Source organism: Tachyglossus aculeatus, chromosome 23 (assembly GCF_015852505.1).
Source record: "Tachyglossus aculeatus isolate mTacAcu1 chromosome 23, mTacAcu1.pri, whole genome shotgun sequence".
Classification (NCBI taxonomy): Eukaryota; Metazoa; Chordata; class Mammalia; order Monotremata; family Tachyglossidae; genus Tachyglossus; species Tachyglossus aculeatus.
In genome coordinates this window covers 12,091,204-12,115,351 of record NC_052088.1, presented here as the reverse complement: position 1 = coordinate 12,115,351, position 24,148 = coordinate 12,091,204, and the positions used below count along the sequence as shown (strand labels likewise).

At 48.5% G+C, this 24,148-nt stretch overlaps 1 protein-coding gene and 1 non-coding gene across 2 annotated transcripts; one reads left to right on the top strand and one right to left on the bottom strand.

Annotated features, from left to right (window-relative positions):
* The first annotated feature begins 333 nt into the window (after positions 1-333).
* Positions 334-22,541, top strand: LOC119944565 (corticotropin releasing hormone binding protein). Its single transcript, XM_038765560.1, has 8 exons — positions 334-395; positions 1,055-1,250; positions 5,401-5,509; positions 6,586-6,743; positions 10,013-10,220; positions 15,845-15,993; positions 19,135-19,252; positions 21,621-22,541. Exons 1-8 carry the CDS (start codon positions 334-336, stop codon positions 21,776-21,778), a joined length of 1,158 nt encoding a protein of 385 aa, XP_038621488.1. The 3' UTR covers positions 21,779-22,541.
* On the bottom strand, positions 12,463-12,600 carry LOC119945001. Its single transcript, XR_005456137.1, has one exon. It is a non-coding gene; the product is annotated as a small nucleolar RNA SNORA7 (small nucleolar RNA).
* Positions 22,542-24,148: the final 1,607 nt, after the last annotated feature.

Here is a 24,148-nt window from a genome sequence, read left to right as displayed (position 1 = left end):
ATTCCCAGGTAAAACCCGCCATCACGGTCGGCTCAGAGGTCAGTGACAGTATCCTGCTGCTGCGCTTATGATGGAACACCCATACAGACGAGTGGACCTCACCTAGACTTTTTCCAACCTTCTCCTACCTTGATCTGTGTGCCCCGCAAGGGAGATTGTCAGTGTTTATCATAACCCTTTTTGTGCTTTGCTCAGGTGAAGAAGATGCCCCATAAAGGGGGTGTGATGGGTGGAGAAATTGCAGTTGAAGGAAATGTCATGAAGGCTAGAGGAAGTATATGCGAAGGAAAAAGAGAAGAGATGATGGTTGAAGGAACTGTATGTGCATGAAGGATGAAGAAGGGAAAAGGAGAAAGAAAAGAGAAGGTAAAGGATTGCAGTTGCAACTCAGAAGGGTAAATGGACCCGAAATGCAGGGAGATGACAGGGAAAGACCAGGCAGGGAGGGGCCAACTAGTGTTCAGACCCAGTGGTCTGTTCATTCATTCATTCATTCAGTCGCATTTATTGAGCGTTTACTGTGTGCAGAGCACTGTACTAAGCGCTTTGGAAGTACAAACTGGCAACATATAGAGATGGTCCCTACCCAACTGTGGGCTCACAGTCTAGAAGGGGGAGACAGAGAACAAAACAGAACATATTAACACAATAAAATAGAATAAATATGTACAAGTAAAATAGAGTAATAATACGTACAAACATATGCATATATACAGGTGCTGTGGGGAAGGGAAGGAGGTAAGGCGGGGGGGATGGAGAAGGGGGGGAGGGGGAGAGGAAGGAGGGGGCTCAGTGTGGGAAGGCCTCCTGGAGGAGGTGAGCTCTCAGTAGGGCTTTGAAGGGAGGAAGAGAGCTAGCTTGGCGGATGTGCGGAGGGAGGGCATTCCGGGCCAGGGGGACAGGTGAGAACAAGGTACGCCCCCTGCCCCCCGGGCAGCGGGTCAAGGGTCGCCCCTGGGCCCAACGAACACCCGGGGTGGGGGGGGGGGGGGGGAGCGGGTAACCCTGGCATCGTGCGCTCCCCGCCCCTCCCAGCCCCCGCCCCCTGCCCTAGAAAAGAGGGCACACGGCCCCCGGCCCGCCCAGCCCACACCCCCGGGGGGCAGGAGGCCAACCAGGGCAGGGCCAAGCCGGGCCAGCTGGGCAGCATGCCGCCGCCTTGCCAACTTGGATGCCCCTTCCTGCTGCTGCAGCTGCAGCTGCTGCTGCAGCTCCTGGCCGCGCTAAGCGGGGAGGGCCGCTCCCTGCAGGTGAGACCAGCCCCGCGTCCTGCGCCCCGCGGCCCGCACCTTGCGCCCCACACTCTGCCCTGCCCCCCGTGCCCCACATCCTGCGCCCCATACTCTACCCAGCGCCCCGCTTTCTAATCATAATGATGGTATTTGTTAAGCGCTTACTATGTGCAAAGCACTGTTCTAAGCGCGGGATCTGCGCCCCACACTCTGCCCCACACTCTACTTTGCGCCTCGCATTCTAATCATAATGATGGTATTTGTTAAGCGCTTACTATGTGCAAAGCACTGTTCTAAGCGCGGGATCTGCGCCCCACACTCTGCCCCACACTCTACTTTGCGCCTCGCATTCTAATCATAATGATGGTATTTGTTAAGCGCTTACTATGTGCAAAGCACTGTTCTAAGCGCGGGATCTGCGCCCCACACTCTGCCCCACACTCTACTCTGCGCTTCGCATTCTAATAATAATGATGGTATTTGTTAAGCGCTTACTATGTGCAAAGCACTGTTCTAAGCGCGGGATCTGCGCCCCACACTCTGCCCCACACTCTACTCTGCGCCTCGCATTCTAATAATAATGATATTTGTTAAGCGCTTACTATGTGCAAAGCACTGTTCTAAGCGCTGTATCTGCGCCCCACACTCTGCCCCGCACTCTACTCTGCGCCTCGCATTCTAATAATAATGATGATATTTGTTAAGCGCCTACTATGTGCAAAGCACTGTTCTAAGCGCGGGATCTGCGCCCCACACTCTGCCCCACACTCTACTCTGCGCCTCGCATTCTAATAATAATGATGATATTTGTTAAGCGCCTACTATGTGCAAAGCACTGTTCTAAGCGCGGGATCTGCGCCCCACACTCTGCCCCACACTCTACTCTGCGCCTCGCATTCTAATCATAATGATGGTATTTGTTAAGCGCTTACTATGTGCAAAGCACTGTTCTAAGCGCGGGATCTGCGCCCCACACTCTGCCCCACACTCTACTCTGCGCCTCGCATTCTAATCATAATGATGGTATTTGTTAAGCGCTTACTATGTGCAAAGCACTGTTCTAAGCGCGGGATCTGCGCCCCACACTCTGCCCCACACTCTACTCTGCGCCTCGCGTTCTAATCATAATGATGGTATTTGTTAAGCGCTTACTATGTGCAAAGCACTGTTCTAAGCGCGGGATCTGCGCCCCACACTCTGCCCCACACTCTACTCTGCGCCTCGCATTCTAATAATAATGATGGCATTTGTTAAGCGCTTACTATGTGCAAAGCACTGTTCTAAGCGCGGGATCTGCGCCCCACACTCTGCCCCACACTCTACTCTGCGCCTCGCATTCTAATCATAATGATATTTGTTAAGCGCTTACTATGTGCAAAGCACTGTTCTAAGCGCTGTATCTGCGCCCCACACTCTGCCCCGCACTCTACTCTGCGCCTCGCATTCTAATAATAATGATGATATTTGTTAAGCGCCTACTATGTGCAAAGCACTGTTCTAAGCGCGGGATCTGCGCCCCACACTCTGCCCCACACTCTACTCTGCGCCTCGCATTCTAATAATAATGATGATATTTGTTAAGCGCCTACTATGTGCAAAGCACTGTTCTAAGCGCGGGATCTGCGCCCCACACTCTGCCCCGCACTCTACTCTGCGCCTCGCATTCTAATCATAATGATGGTATTTGTTAAGCGCCTACTATGTGCAAAGCACTGTTCTAAGCGCGGGATCTGCGCCCCACACTCTGCCCCACACTCTACTCTGCGCCTCGCATTCTAATATTAATGATGATATTTGTTAAGCGCCTACTATGTGCAAAGCACTGTTCTAAGCGCGGGATCTGCGCCCCACACTCTGCCCCACACTCTACTCTGCGCCTCGCATTCTAATCATAATGATGGTATTTGTTAAGCGCTTACTATGTGCAAAGCACTGTTCTAAGCGCGGGATCTGCGCCCCACACTCTGCCCCACACTCTACTCTGCGCCTCGCATTCTAATAATAATGATGGTATTTGTTAAGCGCTTACTATGTGCAAAGCACTGTTCTAAGCGCGGGATCTGCGCCCCACACTCTGCCCCACACTCTACTCTGCGCCTCGCATTCTAATCATAATGATGGTATTTGTTAAGCGCCTACTATGTGCAAAGCACTGTTCTAAGCGCGGGATCTGCGCCCCACACTCTGCCCCACACTCTACTCTGCGCCTCGCGTTCTAATCATAATGATGGTATTTGTTAAGCGCTTACTATGTGCAAAGCACTGTTCTAAGCGCGGGATCTGCGCCCCACACTCTGCCCCACACTCTACTCTGCGCCTCGCATTCTAATCATAATGATGGTATTTGTTAAGCGCTTACTATGTGCAAAGCACTGTTCTAAGCGCGGGATCTGCGCCCCACACTCTGCCCCACACTCTACTCTGCGCCTCGCATTCTAATCATAATGATGGTATTTGTTAAGCGCCTACTATGTGCAAAGCACTGTTCTAAGCGCGGGATCTGCGCCCCACACTCTGCCCCACACTCTACTCTGCGCCTCGCGTTCTAATCATAATGATGGTATTTGTTAAGCGCTTACTATGTGCAAAGCACTGTTCTAAGCGCGGGATCTGCGCCCCACACTCTGCCCCACACTCTACTCTGCGCCTCGCATTCTAATAATAATGATGATATTTGTTAAGCGCTTACTATGTGCAAAGCACTGTTCTAAGCGCGGGATCTGCGCCCCACACTCTGCCCCACACTCTGCTCTGCGCCTCGCATTCTAATAATGATGATATTTGTTAAGCGCCTACTATGTGCAAAGCACTGCTCTAAGCGCTGTATCTGCTCCCCACACTCCGCCCTGCACCCTGCGCCCCGCACTCTACTCTGCGCCTCGCGTTCTGATAATAATGATGGTATTTGTTAAGCGCCTACTATGTACAAAGCACTGCTCTAAGCGCCGGGTCTGCGCCCCACACTCTGCCCTGCACGCTGCGCCCCGCGTCGTGCACCTCACGCTCTGCCCTGCACCCTGCTCCCCACGCTCTGCCCCGCACCCTGCGCCCCGTCCCGCACCTTGTGCCCCACGCTCTGCCCTGCACCCTGCGCCCCGTGTCTTGCACCCTGCGCCCCACGTTCTGCCCTGCGCCCCGCGTCCCGCACCTTGCGCCCCACGCTCTGCCCTGCACCCCACGCCCTGCGTTCTGCGCCCCACACTCCACCCTTAACTTCTCTGTGCCTCAGTTCCCTCATCTGTAAAATGGGGATTAAGACTGTGAGCCCCCTGTGGGACAACCTGATCACCTTGTAACCTCCCCAGCGCTTAGAACAGTGCTTTGCACATAGTAAGCGCTTAATAAATGCCATCATTACTATTATTACCAGCGCCCCGCTTTCAAATAATAATGATGGTATTTGTTCAGTGCTTACTATGTGCAAAGTACTGTTCTAAGTTTAGGATCTGCGCCCCACACTCTACCCTGCACCCTATGTTCTGCGCCCCACACTCTACTCTGCACCTCGCGTTCTAATAATAATGATGATAATAATAATAATAATAATGATCGCATTTATTAAGAGCTTACTCTGTGCAAAGCACTGTTCTAAGCGCTGGGGAGGTTACAAGGTGATCAGGTTGTCCCACGTGGGGCTCACAGTCTTCATCCCCATTTTCCAGATGAGGTAACTGAGGCCCAGAGAAGTGAAGTGACTTGCCCAAAGTCACACAGCTGACAAGTGGCGGAGCTGGGATTTGAACCCACGATCTCTGACTCCAAAGCCCGGGCTCTTTCCACTGAGCCACGCTGCTTGTTAAGCGCTTACTATTTGCAAAGCACTGCTCTAAGCATGGGATCTGCGCCCCATGCTCTGCCCTGCACCCTGCGCCCTGCTTCCCATACCTTGCGCCCCACACTCTGCCCTGCACCTCGCGCCCTGCGTTCTGCACTCCACACTCTGCCCTGCACCCCGCGCCCCACTTTCTGCTTCCCACACTCTACCCAGTGCCCCGCTTTCTAATAATAATAATGATGGTATTTGTTAGCGCTTACTATGTGCAAAGCACTGTTCTAAGCGCTGGATCTGCGCTGCACACTGTGCCCTGCACCCCATGCCCCACCGACGCCTGGCATCCCGTGTCTGTGCGGGGTGGTTTTGGGGGCGGTCGTGGAGCGGGTCCCGCAGGCACCTGCACCCCTGGGGACCCCCCAACACAACCCCGCTCCTCCCCTCCAGCTGCGGGATGCGGCCGTGGACCTGTCGGCGGGGGGCCTGCCCTACCAACGCCCGCTGCGTGAGTGACCCATCGAGGCTGGCACTGCCCACCAGGGACCCGACACTGGGGGAGAGGGACAGGAGGGGAGACTCTGGGCACAGGATGGGGGGCCCTGGGCAAGGGAGGAGGGGAAAGGAAGGATCAGGGTGAGGGTCACTGAGAGGGACAGGAGGGGAGACTCTGGGGGACAGGGTTGGGGGTCCCTGGGCTGGGGAGGAGGGGAGAGGAGGGATCATGGTGAGGGTCACTGAGAGGGACAGGAGGGGAGACTGTGGGGTCCCTGGGCTGGGGAGGAGGGGAGAGGACAGGTCAGGGTGAGGGTCACTGAGAGGGACAAGAGGGGAGACTTGGCACAGAGTGGGGGGTCTCTGGGCCTGGGAGGAGGGGAGAGGACGGGTCAGGGTGAGGGTCACTGAGAGGGACAGGAAGGGAGACTCTGGGGAGAGGTTTGGGGGTCCCTGGAGGGCGGGGAGGGGAGAGGCCCGTGAGGGAGAAGGGATGTCTGTGAGAGGTTGGGGAGACTAATAATAATAATGATGATGGTATTTGTTAAATGCTTACTCTGTGTTGAACACTGTTCTAAGCACTAGGGAAGATACAAGGTGATCAGGTTGTCCCACGTGGGGCTCACAGTCTTTGTGTGAGCACAGGCCTGTGTAATAATAATAATCATAATATTGTATTTAAGCGTTTACTATGTGCCAGGCACGGGTCTAAGCACTAGGGTGGATAAAGACAGATCAGGTGAGACACAGCCCCTGTCCCATGTGGAGTTCACAGTCTCAATCCCTATTTTACGGATGAGGTAACTGAGGCCCAGAGAAGTGAAGTGACCTGCCCAAAGTCACACAGCTGATAAATGGCCGAGCTGGGATTAAAACCCATGACCTCTGACTCCCAAGACCATGCTCTTTCCATTAAGCCACACTGCTTCTCTATTAAGCCAGTGGGGAGTGGGGTGGGAGAGGAGGGGAGAATCCAGGCAGGGAATTGGGGGGAATGGGCCCCTCTTCCTAGCTGGGCGGGTGTGGGAAGGGCCGCCCTCTCCTCAGAGCCCCCTCCCCACCTAGGACCCCTTCCCCCCACCCCCCAAGGATGCATCGACATGCTGAGCGTCGAGGGCCGGTTCACCTTAAACGCGGCGCAGCCCCAGCTGAACTGCGCTGCCTTCTTCATCTCCGAGCCCCAAGAGCTCATCACCATCCACTTCGACCTGGTCAGCATCGACTGTCGGGCCGGGGACTTCCTAAAGGTGAGCCATGGGGCCCACCCAGCCCCCTCCATCCTTCCCCTCCCCACCATTCTCTTCCTTTTTTAAATCTTTCTCTCTCCCTCCCTTCCTCCTGCTCCTTTTTTTTCCCTTTTCCTTCTTTACTTACTCCTCTTCCCCACCCCCCTTTATTCTAACTCTTTCCTTCCCTAATTTCTCCTCCTCCTCTCAGTCCCTTCCCCTATCCCGTCCCCTAGAACCTTCACTTGTATTTATTTTCAGACACCCTGGGCATCTGGTGTGAAAGCCCTTAGAAAGCTAGTGCAGCCCTCACCCATACTTACTGTGGAGCTAGGCCCAGATTCCCTCCTTTCGCCTCTCCAGCTGGGAGCACACTCCACAGAGGGACAAGAGTTCTGCTCCTCCCAAGCCAGCTTGGACGGGTCCCACACAGGGCTCACAGTCTTCATCCCCATTTTATGGATAAGGAAAGTGAGGCACAGAGAAATGAAATGATTCACCCAAGGTCACACTGCAGACTGGGAACAGAGCCGGGATTAGAACCCATGTCCTCTGACTCCTAGGCCTGTGCTCTTTTCACTAGGCCACGCTGTTTCCCAGGATGCTTGCTTAAAAACTGTCTTTTAACACATTGGGACAATGCGCCTGCCTTGGCTCCCAAGCCTCCAGTATTCACTCCCCATCTTCTTCCCTTTCTGTCGTGGCACTGCCTCTTCTGGGACCCAGCTTTCATGCTGAGGTTATAATAATAATAATAATAATAATAATAATAATAATAATATCGTATTTATTGAGCACTTACTGTGTGCAGAGCACCGTACTAAGCGCTTGGGAAGTACAAGTTGGCAATATATAGAGACAGTCCCTACCCAACAGTGGGCTCACAGTCTAAAAGGGGGAGACAGAGAACAAAACCAAACTTACTAACAAAATAAAATAAATAGAATAGATATGTTTAAGTAAAATAAATAAATAAATAGAGTAATAAATATGTACAAAGATGGTAATGACATTTAAAAAGCACTTACTATCTGCAAAGCACTGTTCTAAGCGCTGAGGAGGTTACAAGGTGATCAGGTTGTCCTACGGGGGGCTCACAGTCTTAATCCCCATTTTACAGATGAGGGAACTGAGGCACAGAGAAGTTAAGTGACTTGCCCAAAGTCACACAACTGACAATTGGTGGAGCTGGGATTTGAACCCATGACCTCTGACTCCAAAGCCCGTGCTCTTTCCTCTGAGCCACACTGCTTCTCTTATTTTATATTCTCTTAGGTTATGTGATCTTGTGCTACCACTGTCACCACCGGTTCTTCCACCTCAGGCATTTTTGGACTATTTAGTTCTAGAACTAAGTGTTGTGTTCTAAAACTGCCTCCTAGGCATCTTACGGGAAGCATTACATGGCTTAGAAGTGTTTGAGGCACAGAAACATCACCTTCCCAAGGAAATGGGTCACACTGAACAATGAACCCCACTGGGTCTGTGCACCTGGTAGAGCTGTGGGCCTCCTCAGAAGGGGCTTCCACAGAGAAGCAGCGTGACTCAGTGGAAAGAGCCCAGGCTTTGGAGTCAGAGGTCATGGGTTCAAATCCCGGCTCCGCCAACTGTCAGCTGTGTGACTTTGGGCAAGTCACTTCACTTCTCTGGGCCTCAGTTCCCTCATCTGTAAAATGGGGATGAAGACTGTGAGCCCCCCGTGGGACAACCTGATCACCTTGTAACCCCCCAGCGCTTAGAACAGTGCTTTGCACATAGTAAGTGCTTAATAAATGCTATCATTATTATTATTATTATTATTATGGTGCCCTCGGCACAGTAGCAGCTTGGCCTAATGGATAGGCCTGGAAATAAAAAGAACCTGGGTTCTAATCCTGGCTCCACCACTTGCCTGCTGTGTGACCTTGGACAAGTCACTTAACTTCTTTGTGCCTCAGTTCCCTTATCTGTAAAATAGGGATTAATAACAATGGTATTTGTTAAGTGCTTACTATGTGCAAAGCACTGTTCTAAGCACTGGGAAGGTTACAAGGTGATAAGGTTGTCCCGTGTGGGACTCACAGTCTTAATCCCCATTTTACAGATGAGGTAACTGAGGCACAGAGAAGTTAAGTGACTTGCCCAAAGTCACACAGCTAAGTGGCGGAGCTGGAATTTGAACCCATGACCTCTGACTCCAAAGGCCATGCTCTTTCCACTGAACCACGCTGCTTCTCAGATTGTGAGCCCCAGGGGGAACAGGGACTGTGTCCAACCTAATTAGCTTGTATCTACCAGCACTTAGTACAGTGCCTGGCACATAGTAAGCACTTAACAAATACCACCCACTCCCCGCAACCCCAGAAAAAAAAAAAGTAGCTCCCTGCCTTAAAGTATAATCAAGAGCTGTAATTTCAAGGACAAGTTCCATTGACAGACAATCAATCAATGGTATTTATTAAGCACTTACTGTTTGCAGTGCACTGCACTAAGCACTTGGGAGAGTACAGTGTAACTGAGTTGGTAGACTCTTTCCCTGCCCACAACATGCTTATGGAGCTAGAGCAAATGTCCTTGAATGAAGTTCATCAACTCTCATTTGGACAAACTCACAAATAGCAAAACTCTTCATTTTAAAGAGCATTTTTTATAAAGGCACATTTGCTGCTAAAATGAGTTGGACTTTCTTCAGTATAATAAATCTTCAGTTTAACAAACATAAGGCCAAGAGCCTCAAAGAGTCACTAAAAAATGAAAGTTTATTGTAGTCCTCAGAATACTGAAAGGTGAGCTAAGTGTGGCTTTTGGATGCCGCTATCCATCCATGGTATTTATTGAGCAATTGCTGAGTGCCAAGAACTATGCCAAGTACTTGAGCATTGCCTTTGTCCAGTTAAACCAATCATGGAACAATTACTGTGGAAATGCTTTGTTGGGTGTCAAATAAAATAAAAGCTGCTGAAATTCCTGGTTAACGCCGGGCTGATCCTGATTATGTAGCTCAAAAACTGAGCTCATTAATCCAGGGGCCTGTGATGGATTGCTGCTAAATGGCATAATTCTTCTCCCATGAGAGAGAGAAAAAAAACCCAATATAATGATTATCCAGCCATCTCTGAGGTTTTTTGAAACACTTGTGATTACTTTAGTGCTGTAGACCATCCAGCACCAGAAAAGGTAAGGGGGATACTGATCCGCTCCGCTTCCCGCTTTTTCTTCTGGCTGCCCAACTTCTGATGTTTGCCCTCCTTAATAATATCTTGGAATGGCAATGGATAATAACTGCTGTGCCGATCGTTCACTTCCTGAAGGTGTTTGATGGCTGGATTCTCAAAGGGGAGAAATTCCCTAGTGCCGAGGACCACCCTCTCCCCATGTCTGAGCGCTACATTGATCTCTGTGAAAACAACGTAGGAAGGAGCATCAACTCTTCCCAGAATGTGGCGATGATTTTCTTCAGGATCCACAAACCAGGAAATGGCTTTACTGTCTCCATAAGGAAAATCTGGAGCCTCTTCCGTAAGTTGGCTCCCCACCTATTCACCCTCTCAGAAATTCCCAGGACTGGGGCTTTAGACATTGGGTCAATCACCTCATTCAATCAATTAGTCATATTTACTGAGCTCTTACTATGTGCAGAGCACTGTACTAGGTGCTTGGGAGAGTACAGTACAAGAGAATTAACTGACACATTTCCTGTTCATATGAGCCTCCCTTGTGAAACCTGCTTGATGGTTGATTGTGGGTTTATTTCAGAATCTCCTTGGAACAAGATGTTGGTGTGGGGCTTTCCAGAGGAGATGTGGACCTCAACTTTGATGAATACAAATGCCTATTGATCCTTGGAATGGTTTTCAATCAATCAGCCATATTCATTGACTGCTAATGTGTACAGCGCATTGTAATAAGAACTTGGGAGAGTACAATATAACAAAATTGGCAGACATCTTCCCTGCCCACAGAGAGCTTCTACAAGGCTTTCTGACCTAAGAGAAGTGTAAATGATTTTCTACGGCAATGACTGAGGTCCAGGCTTTGTGTCTCTTCTTTAAGGAGTCTAATTCTTAGCATGAATATGCTCAGTTCTCTTCGAGCACGAGGTTCATGTTCCTGATGAAACCGCATTAAGGAAAACACAAATTGTAATAATAATAATAATAATGGCATTTATTAAGTGCTTACTATGTGTAAAGCACTGTTCTAAGTGTTGGAGAGGTTACAGGTGATCAGGTTGTCCCGCGTGGGGCTCACAGTCTTCATTCCCATTTTACAGATGAGGTAACTGAGGCACAGAGAAGTGAAGTGACTTGCCCAAAGTCACACAGCTGACAAGTGGCGGAGCCGGGATTTGAACTCGTGACCTCTGACTCCAAAGCCCGTGCTCTTTCCACTGAGCCACACTGCTTCTCTAATTGTAGTGTGTGTGCACTTGCCCTGGCTGATGCCATTTACATGATGATGATGATGGTATTTGTTAAGCGCTTACTACGTACCAAGCACTGTTCTTAGCGCTAGGGTAGGTACAAGGTAATTGGATTGTCCCATTTGGGGCTCACAGTCTTAATCCCCATTTTACAGATGAGGTAACTGTATGTGTAACCACTATTTCTTCCCCCACCACTTGACTTTCTAGCCAGGCAGACACATGTGGTGTGAAGAGTGTTCCTTAAATCACCAAGTGCATTGTATGCTAAATCCTCAGTGAAAATAATAATAATAACAATATTAATATTTGTTGAAAGGCACACTGTTGGAAGGCAATCTGCTACAAGTCAAAACTCACCTGTGCTGGGCATCAGCGGTATGGGAAAGAGTCGAGAGTGGAGACTAAAGTTTACTGTGTGGAAAGAGGCAATGGTAAACCACTTGCTTATTTTTACCAAGAAAACTGTGGATACACTACCAAAATGATTGCAGTTGGAGGTGGAACGTTCTGGGAGAGTTGGGTCCATGGCATCGCTATAGGTCAGAAACAACTCGTATCATAAAACAGGTATTTGTTGCATACTTACTATGTGCCAAGTACTATACTAAGCACGGGGTAAGTACAAGATAATAAGATCCTACATGGGGCTCACAGTCAAAGTAGGAGGAAGAGCAGTTACTGAATCCCTATTTTGCAGATGAGGGAACTGAGGACTAGAGAAGTGAAGTGACTTGCTCATGGTCACACAGCAGGCAAATGGTGGAGCTGGGATTAGGACCTAGGTCCTCTGACTCCCAAGCCTGTGTTCTTTTCACTAGGCCATGCTGCTTCCCTAAACATGCATTTTGGGAAAACTGAGTGTACTGGGAGCTCTCGGACTCCATTGTTTCTAGGTCATTCCATCCTCTGAGGATGAGCCTGGCAATCCTGGTCATGCATTACCCTAGCTCAGAAGTAGTGAGGCCTAGTGGAAACAGCCCAGGTTTGAGGACCTGGGTTTTAATCCTAGCTTTGCCACTTGTCTGTGTGACTGCGGGGAAGTCACTTAAATTCTCTATGTCTCAACTTTCTCACATGTAAAATGGAGATTAAATTCCTGTTTGTTGTTGTTGTTGACTTAGGCTGTCGAGTTGTGTCCGACCCATAGCAACGCCATGGACACATCTCTCCCAGAATGCCCCACCTCCATCTGCAATCGTTCTGGTAGTGTATCCATAGAGTTTTCTTGGTAAAAATGCAGAAGTGGTTTATCATGGCCTCCTTCTGAGCAGTAAACCTGAGTTTCCACCCTTGACTCTCTCCCATGCTGCTGCTGCCAAGGACAGGTGAGTTTTGACTTCTAGCAGATTGCCTTCCCCTCGCTAGCTACTGCCCAAGCTAGGAATGGAATGGATATGCCTCTGCTTGACTCTCCCTCCCATAGTCGAGACTGGTAGAGTCCTGGAAACTCTCTAGGTGCAACCCTGAGAGGTGAAAATTCCTGTTTAACCCTCCACTTTAGATTGTAAGCCCCATGTTGGACAGAGACTGTGACAGACCTATCTTGTATCTACCCCAGTCCTTGATAGAATGCTTGGCACATAATAAGGGTTAACAAAAACTATTATTATTGTTAGTTCAGGATGGCCCAGCACCAGTCCCAGAGGTCTGGCTGTGGGTTTTATGGGTGAGCTCCTTCTGGAGTGAGGGACTGAGTGTGTGTGTATGTGTGTGTCCCCGTCCCTAACTTGCATGTGCCACACTTAGAGAGGGAACAAATGGGACAGGGCCTGAGTGGGCCAAACAGGTTCCTAGGAGCTAATGAGTCTGAGCCCCACTGTCTTAGCTACCTTCGTAGTGCTTTTGCAACCTTGTGCCAGCATATTGGTGGGATTTTGCAGGCATGAGCTCCTCCTTCCTGGAGTCACTACTAAAACCCGGGCCATTCCTGGTCCTCTCCCCTCCTCTTCCAGAGGTCGCTCAGAAGCAAGAAGTCCATTGCCATCGCCAGATGTGTTAGTGTGTGTAGACTCTAGCTCAATCTCATTATCTCTAGTCACTGTATAATCTCTACCCTCACCAACTTTGAAATTCCTCTATCCAACCTCAACCTTTTCACCTGCCTTCTCTCCCACACACCTACTTCCCGCTAAACCATCCTGTTCCCCAACAGAGATCTCCAATCTTTTGACCCCATCCAGTTTTCCAAAGTCTTCATTATCCCATTTTGTCTCCATACCCAAACTACATTCCCTTAACATACAAATCGACATCCTCAACACTGCCCTCTCCACTGAACTCAATTCCCTCACTCCTCTTTGCTGATCTCATATCACTTATGATATCACTCATATCAAATACGATTGAATAAATGAATGAATGAACTTACCCACAACCCTGAATCACTTCCACAGCACGCTTCCTATGCTTGAGCTGCAGGGTGTTGCTAGCGGAATTCTAGACACCAGTCTGACCTCATCCATCTCAAATTCATCCTTACCTGCTTTAATTCTGCTCTGTTATCTGTCCTGCAGCAATACTTGTCCATCTTTAATGACTCACATGCCCATTGCCCTTGCCAGTTATTTCCAACATTTACCTCCCTTCCTTCTGTTCCCTCTTTGACTCTCCCATTTTTCCCAGCAGTATCTCAAGAGGTGAACTCCCACCCCCTCTCAAAATCTACCTCCTCCAACTGTGCTCCTGACTTGGTTCCTTCACACCATCAAAACACTTCTCCCCTATTTTCTTCTCTCCTTCACCACAGTCTTCAACAATTCACTTTTCCATGGTTTCTTCCTCGGTACTTTCAGCCATGTTCATACATCCTCTATCCTAAAAAAATAATCCCTTGTCTTCATGGCTCCCTTCAGTTATCACCCATTTCCCTACTACCATTCTTTTCCAAACTCCTTGAGAAGGTTGTCTGTACCTGCTGCCTCCACTTTCTCTCCTTGAAACCCCTCTGATCTGGCTTCTGTCCCCTTCAGTCCAAGGAAACTGCCTTCTCTAAGGTCATCAGTGATCTTTCTCTTATCAATTCCAAGGGCCTCAACTCCATCCTAGTCATCCTCGACCGCTCGGCTGGCTTCAACACTGTGGACCACCCCCTTCTCCTTGAAACATTATTCAACTTGGGCTTCACTGACACTGTCCTCCTTTGGTTTTCTTCCTATTGCTCTGACTGATCCTTCTATATCTTTGGCAGGTTCTACCTCTGCCTCTCTACCTGTGGGAGTCCCTCAGGGCTCAATTCTGGGTCCCCTTTTATTCTCCATCTCCATCCACTCCCTTGGAGAACTCATTCACTCCCATGGCTTCAACTACCATTCTTTGCAGATGATACCCAAATCTACATCTCCAGCCCTGACCTCTATTCTTCTCTGTAGCCTCATATTTTCCCTTGCCTTCAGGACATCTCTACTTGGATGTCTTGCCAACACCTCAAACTAAACATGTCCAAAACAGAACTCCTCATCTTCCCATCCAAACCCTGCTCTCCCCTGTCTTTCCCTTCACTGCAATCCTCCACCACAATCCTCCCTATCTCATAATCCTATAACTTTGGCATTACCCTCAACTCATCTCTCTCATTCAACCCACATTTTCAATCTGTCATCAGATCCTGTTGCTCCTACCTTCCTAAATTCACCTGTTTCCTTTCTATCCAAACTGCTACCATACTTATCTAAGTATGATATTCTGCCATGACTTCCTCATCAGCCTCCTTGCTGATCTCCCTGCCTCCTGTCTCTCCCCACTCCAGTCTATATTTCACTCTGCTGCCTGGATCATTTTTCTAACAACCAACCCCCACAAAAAAAAATGTTCAGTCAATGTTTCCCCACTCCTCAAGACCCTCATGTGGTTGCCCATCCACCCCGGCATCAAATAAACTCCTTACCATCAGCTTTAAAGCACTCCATCACCTTGCCTCCTCCTACATTACCTTCCTGATTTCCTACCACCCAGTTCACACATTTTGCTCCTCTAAGTCCAACATACTTACTGTACCTTGATTTCGTCCATCTCATTGTTGATTCCTTGCCCACAGCCTCCCTCTGGTCTGAAACTCCCTCCCCTTTCAAATCCAACAGGCCACCACTCTCTCCACCTGCAAAGCCTTATTAAAATCACATTCTCCAAGAGACGTTCCCTGATTAAGTGTTCTTTTCCCTATTCCCTTTCCCTTCTGTGTCATCTATGAACTTGGATCTTTACCCTTTAAGCAGTTGATATTCACCCCACCCTCAGCCCCATAACACTTAAGCACATATCTGTAATTTAATGTATGTCACAAGGACTGTAGGCTCCTCATGGGCAGGGAATGTGTCTACCAACTCTAGCGCATTGTACTCTCCCAAGAGCTTAGTACAGTGCTCAGCACTTGGTGAGTGCTCAGTAAATACCATTGATACCAATAAATATCGTTAATACTATTGATAATTCCCTGTTTCCTTAAGTTTCGGCCAACAAAGCCTGCTGGGTTGAAGCAGTGCTATTGACCCCAACATGTACACCTGATTGTGTTTAGGCAGAGCTCTGAGCACGGGAATCACTGGAACCTCTTGAAAAGTTAAGAAAACTTTTTTCAAGTGACATAAAACTCTGTAGGACAAAATGGGATAAAACCCATGGCCCAGATATGTCTGTAGTGGGGGCAGGTTTGGAAATCTGCCGCTGTGGAGAGCATAAGTGACTGATGGGGATGTTGTTATGTCTTTCTCCTTTCTTACAGCCTGCAATGTCATCTCTCAAACCCCCAGTGGAGGGTTCACCATGGTCATACCTCACCAGCACCGAAACTGCAGCTTCTCCATCATTTATCCTGTGGTTATGCAAATAACCAATCTCACCTTGGGCAGTTTCAGTCACCTTCAGCTAAAGGTGAGTGCCTGGCTTCAGGCTGATTGTTTGCTAAAGTTCTAATTCATTCATTCATTCAATTGTATTTATTCCCTTTGAGTTTCTAGAGCACTCTCTCTTGTCTTTCCAAAGAGTTTTTAAAATATCTATCTAATTTCATCCCCACAACATCTCTGGGAGGCAGCCATTATTAGCCCCATTTTACAGATGCAGAAACTGAAGCATGGAGAGGTTAATAATAATGATAACAATAATGTGGAGTTTGTTGAGGGCTTCCTATATACCAAGCACTATTCTAAATTCTGGAGTAGGTGTGAGTTAATCAGGTCAGAAAGGCCCTGCCCCGCACAGGACTTGGGTTAAGTGTCATTCCCAAAGTCACAAAGCAGGTCCGTGGCAGAGCTGGGAGTTGAATCCTGGTCGTCCGAACTCCCGTGCTTGTTTTTCTCTCTGGACTACTCACCGCCTCCCTCTTTTACTGACTTTGATCCAGGATCCAGGTTCTGAGGGGTTGTGGCAGTGGAAACTCCCAAGGGGGTCTCCCAAGACAAAATTTGCCCCCTCCTGGGTGTGTGTGTGTATGTGTGTGTGCCTGAATGCTGCACATGTCCGTGCCCCTATCTAGTCTGTGGCACACTTATGGAGGAAGCCAACTGGACAGGAAATGGGAGGGCTTAGCAAGTTACTAAGTCCTGATGGGTCTCAGACCCAATTTTGAGCCTCAGGGCAGGTGCACAACTAAGATTAGGAGAACGGAATTCTAGTTCTGGTCCTGCTTGTGGCTTGGGGAATGGTCTTAGCCTTGTCTTTAATTTCTCATTACTACTTGATATTGGCTAGGCATGCAAAGACATACTTAATCCCTCCCTCGGGATCTTCCCTGCTAAATCATTCAGTGTGTTTCGAGTCCAGAAATGAAAGCCCACAGAACTTTCTGGGTCTCCTCTAGCAAACACGGATTTTAGCTACAAGTGTTGAGCCAGCATGCCTAGAGTCCAGCAATCTCAGAAGCTGCCAGGCAGCTCTGGGCTCTGGTTTCAAGGTAGCAAGTTTCTACCTTTATTGAAATCTGGACTGAGAAACCTCAGATGATCTTGGGATAGACAGTCATGAAACCTTTCAAGAGGCACTGTCCCTACACAAGCAAACTCCCACCCAGATCAGTAGGTGGGTGGCAAACTCTGTCAGGCACCTTGTGTTGGAGATGATCTATGGAAGTTTTCAGCAGTGCTTCCCAAGGAATGGGGAGGGGTCCTGAGCGGGCTTGCAGGGGCTGACAGAATGGGAAGGCTCATTGATGGAGGTGCAGATGGACACTATCTAAAAAAAAATTATAATAATATTTAAGTACTTACTATATGCCACACCCTGTACTGAGCACTGTGGTAGATACAAGAAAATCAGGTCCCACATGGGGCTCACAATCTAAGTAGGAGGGAGGACAGATATTTAATCTCCATTTTGCAGATGAGGGAACTAAGGTACAGAGAAATTAAGTGATTTGCCCAAAGTCAAAGAACAGTAAGTGGCAGAGTCAGTATTAGAATACAAGTCTTGACTAAAGGGCCCTTGCTCTTTCCACTAGCCCATGCTGCTTCCCTTTTAAAATCCCCCTCCTTGATTTCTCTCCTTGCCAAGGGGTCCCCCAGCCCCTCCCACACCTCCCACCCTTTGTGCCTGTCAACAGTGTTGGAGTGCCTGCTGGGTATAATTCACTTCTCCATCAGTATTAACATGGCCTGGCTTACTGGTTCTCGCTCTTCACCTCTCCTCAGCCAAGATGCAACTGTTGTTCTCTCCCCTCCTTTCCCACCAGATGCCCCCTCCTTTCTCCCCATAAGATCCAGGAGCACTGAACTTCTCTGACTGAGAAAATAATTAAAATAGTTGTCTAGAAATGTATTCCCGAGCCTGGCTCTGACTTTTTGCACCCTTTACTGAATTAGTGCTCTCCCCTCTTCTCTCTTCTCCCCTCCTTTTCCCCCTGTCTCACCCTCTCCTCCTTTTCCCTCCTGTGCATTTGTCTGTGGTGCTGCCATCTGGCCAAGATTGTTCAGGACAGGGTTCATGTTGTTTTTTCTTGCTTGTGCAGGGCCATCAGGCCCCTGGGGCACATGAAGGAGCTGAGTCTCTCTCTTCTCGTGCCTCCTGCCAGGCGTGGAGCGGGGAGAAGGAGGCCCTACTGTGGGCAGCCCAGGCAGCTGAGAGCAGACAAGCTTGGAAGGAGGGAAAAGGCAGTTCCTGGCTGATTTAATGGTGGGACCACCACCCTCAGGGCTCATTAAGGGAGCCCACCCTGGCTCTCCTTGCAGCACAGACTGCCCCCTCCTCCTTCTGCCAAACCTACTACAGCCAGAGGCCTTCCCCCGACCCCAGCTCCCTAGACCTATAATTCCCTGGCTTATCCCCCGGCTAATAATAATAATTGTGGTATTTCTTAAGCGCTTACTATGTGCTAAGCATTGTTCAAAGCACTGGGGTAGATACAAGATAATTAGGTTGAACCCAGTGCTTCTCCCACATGGGGTTCACAGTCTTAATCTTCATTTTACAGATGAGCTAAATGAGGCACAGAGAAGTTAAGTGACTTTCCCAGGGTCGCACAGCAGACAGGTGGTGGAGCCGGGGGTCATGAGGTGGAGAGGCGGGGCCATCACCCCAGGGAATGCCATGGCTAATGCTGCTGCCTGGTGGCCCTAGACTGTGAGCCCACTATTGGGTAGGGACCGTCTCTATATGTTGCCAACTTGTACTTCCCAAGCGCCTAGTACAGTGCTCTGCACACAGTAAGCGCTCAATAAATATGGTTGATTGATGGATTGATTGGCCCTGTGGGCAGGAAATGGAGAAAATTGCCCTGCCTGGGAAAAGCACCCTATTGATTTGCGAGCCCTTCTGAGCTCCACCCCAATCTGTTCTGGGCAAGTGGCTGCAACTTTTGGATTGATCATAGCCATTCCTTCCCCTATCCTCATCCTACCTAGTTATTAACATGACCAACTGGATGGGCCAAGTTTGAGGGAGTAAGAAAATGGTGGAGTGAGGGAGGGTGCACATGATTGAAAACCTTCTCGCAGTGGGTGCCTGGGGAGGAAAGGTGCCCCATAATCTCTGTTTGGTCGCTGGTTAAATGCTTATTCTCCCCTTCCACTCTCTTTTCAGGGACCCTCAGCAGGATGTGGGAGGGCTGGAGATTTCGTGGAGCTGCTGGGTGGGACAAGCTTGGACCCTTCAAAGATGAAGCTTTTAACTGACGTGTGCTACCCCTTTCAAAGGCCAGGTGAGACCAACTCTTCGCAGTGTTTGCTAAAATGATCTCTGACCCAGAGGGTAGATGGGAAGGAGGAGCGAGAGGCCAAGTGCCTCTCCCTGGGGTGAGTGGGATGCCCGCGCGTACTGTAGAACCCGTCCTCAGGGTACCCACAGCCTAGCATGCACTGGCATGCTAGGAAATGCCCAGTTCTGTAACTAGGGCACCCGGACTGGATCCATCTCTAACATCACCAATCTGCCTGAGAGTACCAAACATTGCCAGATTAGAGTCCGGCGGGGACAGCAGGAGGGAAACGGCTCTGGGAATCACACGATCCCAGCAGCACACATGCAAATTATTGCATATGATTTGTTTCACTGTAAGCCCTCGTGACGCATTTAGACTTTATGAAATTATTTTAGAACCTTTAAAGCGACAGAAAGCGGGAGGGAGAGAGACACAGGGAAGAGACACCCCTGCGTCTCTCTAATGGAAGCCAAATGATTTTGCCAAGTTCATTTACGCCAATGAGGAAATCATTACGCAAATGGTTTAGTAGTAATTCATTGTGGTAAATGATTATAGTTTCCATTGCTGTCGAGCTGATGCGCCACAGCCGCAGATCAGAAAGAGCAGTCAGGACAGTGTTGGTGCGTCTTTTAGAAGCACGTTAAAGTGACTCGATGTCTTAGTCTTGGTGATGCCAGGCCTCCTGCCCTGAGTCTGGGAGTGGCCTCCTTGACACTATTTTGGCTCAATGGGAGGCAACCCTTACCCCTAAAACAAAATAAGCATTGTATTGAGGAGCACCTGGTTCTGACTGGAACTTCAACTAAGTCAGGTTGCAGCCAGAGCTGCTGCTGTCAGTCATGCCGCTGCTGCTTCCAGCCCTGCTGGGGTAATGCTGGGCTCGGGCCTCTGGAGCCTAAGGAAGGAATGGCTGACAGCGATGGAAGCAGTCACCCAGGTGGATTCTGTGCACAGACTCATCTCAAGTTAATAGAATACTTAATGCACCCGATTCTCTGAGGGTTGGAGACAGGGTGAGATCTTCTGAGGCAAGCCTCCTCTTTCCTCCCCCTCCCACCACACACGTTTCCCTGCAGAGAAATGGGCAGGGGGTTGGGAGAGGAAGGGTCATAGCTTGAGGCCCAGGGCAAGGAGTCCATGTAAGGGCAGGGGCTGGGGCTGCTCCCCTATGGTGGGGGGCCGAGTTCTTGCACAACCCCGGGTTAAGGAAAACTTGCCCTATAGTCCCGCACAGCTTGCATGCATATAAGCGTTTGCTTTGGACACCCTGAGGTGCCACACACATTTGGCTCTTGGATGTTCTCTAATTCCCTGACAAGGCTTAAGGCCAAGTGCACAGTGAAAACATACGTTCTGGCAGAGCTGAGGGAGGGTGTTATAGCCAAGGTGGGTGGGTAGATGAATGGAAGCACTGAGGGCCGCTATTCTCCAGACTCATCTGGGAAGGTGGAGATTAATTAGAGGAGACCCCCTAAAGGAGGAGGGGCTTGGGAAGCGCCTTGAAGATGGAGAGCTGAGGGGTGGGCAAGGGGATTAAAGCCTGGGGGAACAGTGGGCGAGGAAGAGGGCAAGGCACAGGTGAAAAGGGGAGCTTGGAGGAACCAAAAGTGCAAACTGAGGTGTGGTGCCAATGGACTGCCATAAAGCCATTTTTTAATTGTTATATGCTGTGTTATTTTTTAACCTCTAACTATGTGCCAAGCACTCTACTAAGTGCTGGGGGAGATTCAATATAATCATATTGGGCCCAGTCCCTGTCCCACATGGGACTCACAGTATGAGGGGAAAGACTAGAACCTAGGTCCCTTGACTCCCAGGACCATTCTCCACTCAATAGGCCACACTGCTTCTCTAGAGCCAACGGTGTGGAATTCCCGTTGCATGCAGAGAGGGATGCGTAACTATTTTGGATTTTTGAGTAGAGAGAGACACATGCTGAAAGACATTTAGGAAAAATGATCCACGTGGCAAAGTGAAGCAGGCACTGAGTAGAGATGATGGATTAATTGACTGCTCAAGGCTGACTGTCAGCCTAGGTAGCCCTTCTCCTGTGCTAAAAAGAGAGAATTGACTTCAAAGTTTCTTCATCCAAATTGAGTTTAAAACCCAGGAAACCAAAACCTAACGCACTGCACATAGTAAGCACTCAATAAAGACCACTATGGCTACTACTGCTATTTCTACTAGTGCTACTACTGTTACTACTACTACTACTACTACTAAAGCACATTTCAGGAAGTGGTCCAAGCGTCTGTTAGGGCAGGGGATAGACCATCTCTAACCTTTCATTCCCACTGAAGAGGGTGGGGTGCGAAGGCGGCATTTTGTTTTCTGCCACCCTCTGAAACTGTTTTCCTCAATTCAGTCCAAATGAAGATCGGCTGTGACAACGTGGTCCTGCGGCTGGTCTCTAGTGGGAAACATGTCAATCAGGTGACGTTTGAATATCATCAGCTGGCGCCGAATGACCTGGCAACACAACAGGGGAGCAGTACTATGGAATTTTGTTTTCCTGGTACTTGAATCAGGGCTGACAGCCAGAGAGTCGAGTGAAGGTTGGGCTGGATAACCCACGTCTTAATTTGGATCTCCTGGTGTGACTGACCCTTGCTACGTTCCACACATTTCCCTTTCTGCATTCTGAGCCTCAATCTGGAAAGGCGCCTGGTTCATTTTTTTGAGTTTTCCATTATCTTCCCTCTGTTCCTTCTTCATGGATAGCTATACATTGCCTCTCTGGCAGACAACCATCATAGTTTGGCCACGATAAACACAGAATTGTACTTTTCAAGCCCTTAGTACAGTGCTCTGCACACAGTAAGCACTCAATAAATACGATTGAATGAATGAATGAATGGATGAGTTATGAGCAGGAACACTTGTCAATCCTTCAGATGTTACAAGTTCAACCCCATGAGAAATGTAAAAGATCTCAAAGAGTATTCAACAGTGTAGTAGTCCCTGGACATCAGGTGCAAACTCCAAAAGGATATCTGATGATGACTTACACACACATCAGTTTTATAACAGGAAACCCAGTGTTTGTGTCTGCGGCAGCAATCACTTGAGAATGCACTATTATTTATTTAGTTGTAATAACTTGTTTTTATTAAAACTTGAAAGCATGGGAAAACCTTCCCTCCCACAAGTCCAAACATGAATAAGTACGTTCAGAGTGTTGGTAAATTCTCATTAGACTGTGTGTTTGACAAGAGTAGCTCTCTGCCTTAGTCTCTTCAGAGATCTTTTGCCATCTTGTTGAGAATAAAAAACTCTTGGAATTGATCATTTTGGACTTTTCTGTCATTGTAAAACTTGGACTATTAAAGTAAGTTCTAGGCATAAGGCATAGACTGAGTTATCAAGGGGAGAAATCAACTCCAAGGGAAATAGGAGGTTACTGAGTTCAAAGGGTAGAATCAAGCTGGTTTGTATTCTTATTTGCAGATGCAGGCTTTGCCTGTAACTAGAGGTGGGAGAAATCATGCAGGCCCCATTGCCGTGCTGGGCCTTCTAGTAATAATAATTGTAGTATTTGTTAAGTGTTTGCCATGTGCCAGGTACTGTTCTAAGCACTGAGGTAAATATAAGATATTCAGGTTGTACAAAGTCCCTGTCCCACACAGGGCTCACAATCTTAATCCCCATTTTATGGATGAGGGAACTGAGGCACAGAGAAGTGAAATGCCTACTGAAGTTCATAGGTCCAGCCCCATCTTCATTTTGGGCACAAACAGCTCATTCTCCCACTCCCTTCTGCTTTTGGATTGGCACCCTTTATTCACCCCTCCCTCAGCCCAACAGCACTTAGGTACATAGCTATAATTTATTTACTTATATTAATGTCTGTCTCTCCCACTGAACTGTAAACTCATTGTGGGTAGGGAATGTGTCTACCAACTCTGTTATAGCGTACTCTTCCAAGCGCTTAGTACAGTGCTCTGAACACAGTAAGTGCTCAATAAATATAGTTAACTGGTTGACTGAGAACATAAGGTCATGACCATTGTCATTACTGAGTCAGACCAATCAGCCTGTCACGCCAATCAGGCCGACCACTGCCTCTGACTGGCAACAGGAGGCTTGGAGGAACAGTAAAATGGTGGCCCTCCTTGACATTGATCCTGTTGATTATAGATGTACTGTGTAAAATCCCTAATTTTCCCCTTCTCCATTTAATTAGTCACAATCAATCAATCACGTGAAGTGCGATAGAAGACATATACTCAAGGGGCTTACAATTGCTAACTTTTCCTCTAGGCATCTGAATATCTTCTATCTAATCCAAGGCTTAATACAGTGCTTGGCAGAAAGTACGCATTCAATAAATACCACCATTATTATTATTTTTAGTAACCCATTATGGGCCCCTTGAACCTCTTAATTTTTTTGCCCACAGAACTTACTGTGGTGATGAATTCCACTTGCTTATCACCTGGTAGGTGAAAACACGTTTCTTTTCATTTGTATTGAATTTGCCCCCTTCACATCTCACTGGGTTCCCCCTTGTCCTGGTGGCATTGAATTTGGTGATCCATAATTCGTTTTTCATTCTGTCCACACCGTCATGATTTTGTAAATCTCAGACATGTTCCCTTGCAAATGGTGTTGCAAGCTTCCTATTGTTATTGGTAGAGCCACGTGAGAAAGCTGATCTGTTCCCTTAAATACCTTTCTGTTGACGGACACCTCCCACAGGCCTCTGAAAGGAAGGTTTTTATTGTCGTGAACCTGGTTCACGCAACGTCTGCTAAAAACCAGGCCGAAAGATCTGTTGGATTCCTTCTCACCCGTCCAGTCCATCCCACTAGATTGTAAGCTCCTTGTGGGCGGGAATCGTGTCTACTAACGGTAGTATACTCGCCCAAGTGCTTAGTGCAGTGGTCTGCACAA